A 4,516-nucleotide genomic window follows, 5' to 3' on the forward strand; every position below is an offset into this window, starting at 1 on the left:
GGGGGCACAGTCACATATTGTCAGTCAGTCTTATTGAGCCTGTGGACTGAACCTTAGGTGAGTGGCTGTGGAGGCATCCAGTTTATTTCCAATTAGTCCTTTTCCTCTTTAGCTTTGGTGGTTGCTTTTATAATAGCTCAGAGTTGTATGCAGGACTTGGGGTTCAACTCAGTTGTCACAGATACTCCTGACTCATTTTCAGTCATCTAATGCCTCAAATTTGAGCTTCTCATTTTTAAAGGAAGTTTGTGTTAAGGAGATTCAGATGGAAAAGGCAAGAGATCAAAGAGGTTAGTAGACTCAGGTGATTTTCTTATTAGCATGCTGTAGAGATTCCTTTAGAGGGTTTTTTTTTTTTCATCCTTTTTTGGAAGCCTCTGTAGACCAATCAAAACAAGTCTGTTATTGTTTCTGAGGCATTTGTGATCCCTTTTTTATTTTCTAATGTGCCCATAGATGAATAATTTCATCTAGAATAAAAACTCCTCATATGGCCGCTGTAACTCTAAGTTACCTCCCAGAGGCACATCCATTTCTCTAGCAAGGCACGAGCTCTGGGGCCAGAGTTTCTGAACAAAATTTGCTGGGGTTCCAGATGGATGAGTCACAGACTCCATAACCATAGATACGATAAACCCCTGATACCCTGTCCTTCTAAGTTTTACTTACCTGAGGCCTCCAACTGGGCCCAGTCCAGTTCCTGGAGTTCGACCTCCAGATCCCAATCTGGATTCCAAGCCTAGCCTGGAAGCAAGTGCTCTAGACTGGACTTAATCAGTCCCTGTGAGACCAGGTCTGACTTCTGGAGCAAAAATTACTCAAAGTAGGAGAGCTCAAGACGTGGGTGCAGAGTCAGCCGCAAGAGAGACTTACCCGACGACCACCAAATGCAGCCAGAGAGCAGCGGGCACAAGGCATGGCCCCGTGGGCACCTCTGACTGGCTACTCCGTGCTCCTGGAGGTGACTGGCATCTCCTTCAGATCCCACTTTTCTGACACCAAGTGGTTAAAAAAGGTAACCTGAGGAACAGTAAAATTTTACAGTTTATTTGAGCAAAGGTTCATGGATCTGGAAGCCCCAAACCAGAAGCGGCTGAGGAGCTCCACGGAGGCCTGAGGCGGAGGCTTTGATAGGAGGGACTCAGAAGTCAAGCAAAGAAAGCATTTGGTCTTGGTTGGTTGCAGTTGCACAGCTGGTTAGTAATAATTTTTGGTTACATAATTATAAATTTGTTGGCTCCTTCTGACTGGTTGAGCTTAAGTTCTGTCGTTTTTGTTTTTTAATATGACCATTTGCAAGAAATAGCTGAGGTTAAGTTTTGCTTGTGTACGGATCAAGCGAGGTGAGGTCACCTGTGAGGCATACCTGGACTTGTCCCTCGGAGACTTTTCAGGCGTGGTCTCCGTTTTAATTTCCTTCAGCAAGCTCAAGCTACCTCTCGGGGTAAGGATTTCCAGTCATTTACTGCCCACTTTATGAAATCAGCATTTTCTTTCCCCTGGCCTATGCAGGTGTCTTTGAGGTGTGGGGCAGTACCTGGTTCCTCATTCTAAAACGTGCTGATGCCTCCTTGTCCCTCCAGCCGTGCCGCTTCATCATGCCCCTGGCAGAAACCACTCCATTCTCTGCCTTTCTGTGCAGAGAAGGGACTCAGCAGAGGCAGCTGTGGTTTAGCTGGCAGTGGAGACTGTGCTGTATAGGACGTTAAATGCTGTGGCCCAGAGCATTCTGATGTCTTTAAACATTTTCAATACCATGCAGCTGATCGAGCTTCTGTAGCTCAAAGATTGACAGTTAATTTCAAAGATGACCTTCCTCCCATCCCAGAAGATTATTAATAGAGCTCTTCAAATGATCTGTTACTCACCTGCAGCTCCTTCCTTCCCAGTGGAGAGGCAGGACAGAGGCCGGTTTGAGTGGACACTGGTCGCCTGGACAGAGGGCACATTCTTCCTCCAGCACATGCAGAAGCTGCTGTCCCACGACAGTACTCGCCACACGGCTGCGGGACCCTGCGCTGGGTGCTCTGTTAAAAGATGCATACAAAATGATCTCCTTTCACCCACATGTGCCCTGGGAGTTCCAAAGATGGAGAGAGTGTTTCCACCCTGGCTCGGTGCTGGCTTTGTCCTGGAGCCTGCGGGGTGGTGGGCCTTGGGCGTGCAGCGAAACGGGAGAAGCACGTGGCAGGCCGAGCTCAGCACAGGGAGGAGGAGCAGGAGGAGTTCGCAGGGCCGGGGACACGGGGGGCGTGAGCGGCTTGAGGAGGGACAGCAGAGTCCGTGTGCACGGCCTGCAGGGCTGAGACCCTGCGAAGACCCCTGAGGAGGGGTGTTTTGGTACGAGCTGACTTTGGAAGGTTCGTGGAGCAGTCACCTCTGGGAGGAATGAGGGAGTCCCTGGAGGGAAGACGCTTGCTGGTGAGCAGCATTCCCGGCGGGAGACGTGGGCAGTGCTGGGAGGAGCAGCTTCACAGGTCGGCAGAGCCAGAGCCCAGCCGCAGGGAGGCGTGGACCGAGGGGACCCCAGGGGCTGGACGGTGTGCGCCCCCTTCAGAATTCGACAGAGAAAACAGACAGGGCCTTAGCTGGGGGCTGTAGGTGCGGGGTCCTCGGCGGGAGAAGGCTGTTGGGTGGGAGGCCCAGGAGGCAGTAGGGCCGTGACTGAGGACAGACCCGAAGCGGGGAGGGCACGGGGAGGCAGGAAGGTGCAGGGAGGGTGTTAATTGGAAAGGAGGGTGAGGAGGAGGCTCAGCCCGAGGACCTCAGTCATGTCAGGAGGCGGACGGCAAGTCCTGCGTGCCAGGGGACCCGGGTCACGAGGACACCATTGCAGGCTCAGAACTGCTCCCAGCAGTTCTCTCGCCCAGCAAACCGTGGGCACAGCTGCTGTCCCTAATGAAGCCTGGATGGTGGCACCATGTTCTTTCCCACAAGGGGGCCGACTCAGCAGGACCTGGGAGAGAGGCCAGCACAGGGTTTCCCCACTTGGGTCAGACTCTGCTGCAGTGCGTGGGGGAAGGTTTGTCCTGACACTGCAGACACGTGTTCCCGGACGATCCCAGGAAGTTACCCAAATCCTGATCATAAATCTATGGAAGGTTATCCCTAGAATAGCACGGCAGGATTTCACCCATGCTGGGTCCCTCTGAATGTGCACCGTCTCCAAATCGCATCAACCCCAGGCAGGCGTGAGAACATGCAGCCTTGCGTTCCTGTGGCACCCACAATGTCCCAGGCCTGGCAGACGTTGATGCGAAGGTTTTGAGGAAATTTAATGTGTAAGGAAATGGTGCTGTCTATAAAAGATAACAGCAAGCATCTCAAGTGGTGAAAGGTTCCAACACTTGTAGACAATTCGCACTTCAGTTTCCATAAACTGATGCCCACCATCCGAGTGACGCTTGGGGGGCTCAGAGGACCCTGCAGATACGGAGCGCTCCTGTCTTTGAGGAATCTGTGATCAGTTGTTACTCTCTGGGCAGCATTGGTGGGCAGGGATCCCAGCCACTTGTACTGGGCTGACACAGGCTCAGTTTGGTGCACATTTTCGTATTTGGGTTTTATTGCACTAGGCATACTTTTAAAAATATGTAGTTTCTGAATGGATCTCTACAGGTTACTTTGAAAAATCCTCTTATCCACTGAGCAGCTTTGGTTACTTCTGGGTTTTGAATCTTGGCTTAATGTTAGTTCAAGTCCCAGAAAATGCTCCCACCTGTGGACTCTGCCACACTCCTTACCCCCAGAATAAAACTGCTGCTTCTCAGACTCAAAATTCTGATGTGATCCAATTTCCAAGTGCCATCTAGGGACAATGTCCCTGAAATGGTATTTCCCAGCGCTTAGTTTGCGGTTGCCCCCAGCATATGGAGGCTGGGTGATTGCAGCCCCTGATTAGACAATATCAGAGTCTCCTGGAGTCATGTGAAAAGCCCAGTTCCCTGTGAAATAGTCTTTGCAGCATTAGAGCTGCTGTTGCGGGGCCCCAGCTTCCTCCTGTCCGGTCCTGCTTTGCTGTTTCCCTCGGGGACCAGCTGGGGCCTTGCTTACAAGCCTGGGAAGGTTGAAAGTGAGTCCCAGAGTCGATGCCATGCTGGCGCAGGTGAGCTTCTGCCGTTCTTTCTGGCAGGAAGAGCCCCTTGACGAGGAGCTCCTGGAACATGACGGGTAACGCTACCCGGAGTGCAGCGCGATCGAGGGTAGCAGGTGCGCAGTAAACACTTGCTGAAGAAACGAACGCTCGCTACTGCAAACTGTAAGAAGCAAAGCTGCGGCTTATCGAAAAGCTGTGTTAAAATTGTCAAGAAAGCGCACTTTATTGACTGGACGATGTGTTGTTTGGTGTCTGTCATCACCACACCCGAGCCCACTCTGTTAAACCGGCTGTCAAATCGATCCTTCACCCACATGCAGCCGACACCCTCGCTGGCATGTGGTCCCCTTACACCTGCTGTGACTGTCTCCCGAGAAAGGCATGTTTTCATTGTGGTCCTCTGTGCATTCCGGGGCATGT

The 4,516-nt window shown here is 51.8% G+C and overlaps 1 protein-coding gene across 1 annotated transcript in view; it reads left to right on the forward strand.

Moving 5' to 3' along the window:
• The first annotated feature begins 4,163 nt into the window (after positions 1 to 4,163).
• The window catches only part of LOC103604177 (vasoactive intestinal polypeptide receptor 2-like), a 63,109-nt gene continuing 62,756 nt past the window's right edge, over positions 4,164 to 4,516 (forward strand). Inside the window, exon 1 of the mRNA XM_008588760.1 lies at positions 4,164 to 4,170. Within this exon, the coding sequence (XP_008586982.1) occupies positions 4,164 to 4,170 (7 nt within the window). The remainder of the gene's footprint in view (positions 4,171 to 4,516) is intronic.

Source organism: Galeopterus variegatus, unplaced genomic scaffold (assembly GCF_000696425.1).
Source record: "Galeopterus variegatus unplaced genomic scaffold, G_variegatus-3.0.2 Scaffold5022, whole genome shotgun sequence".
In the NCBI taxonomy this organism is placed as follows: Eukaryota; Metazoa; Chordata; class Mammalia; order Dermoptera; family Cynocephalidae; genus Galeopterus; species Galeopterus variegatus.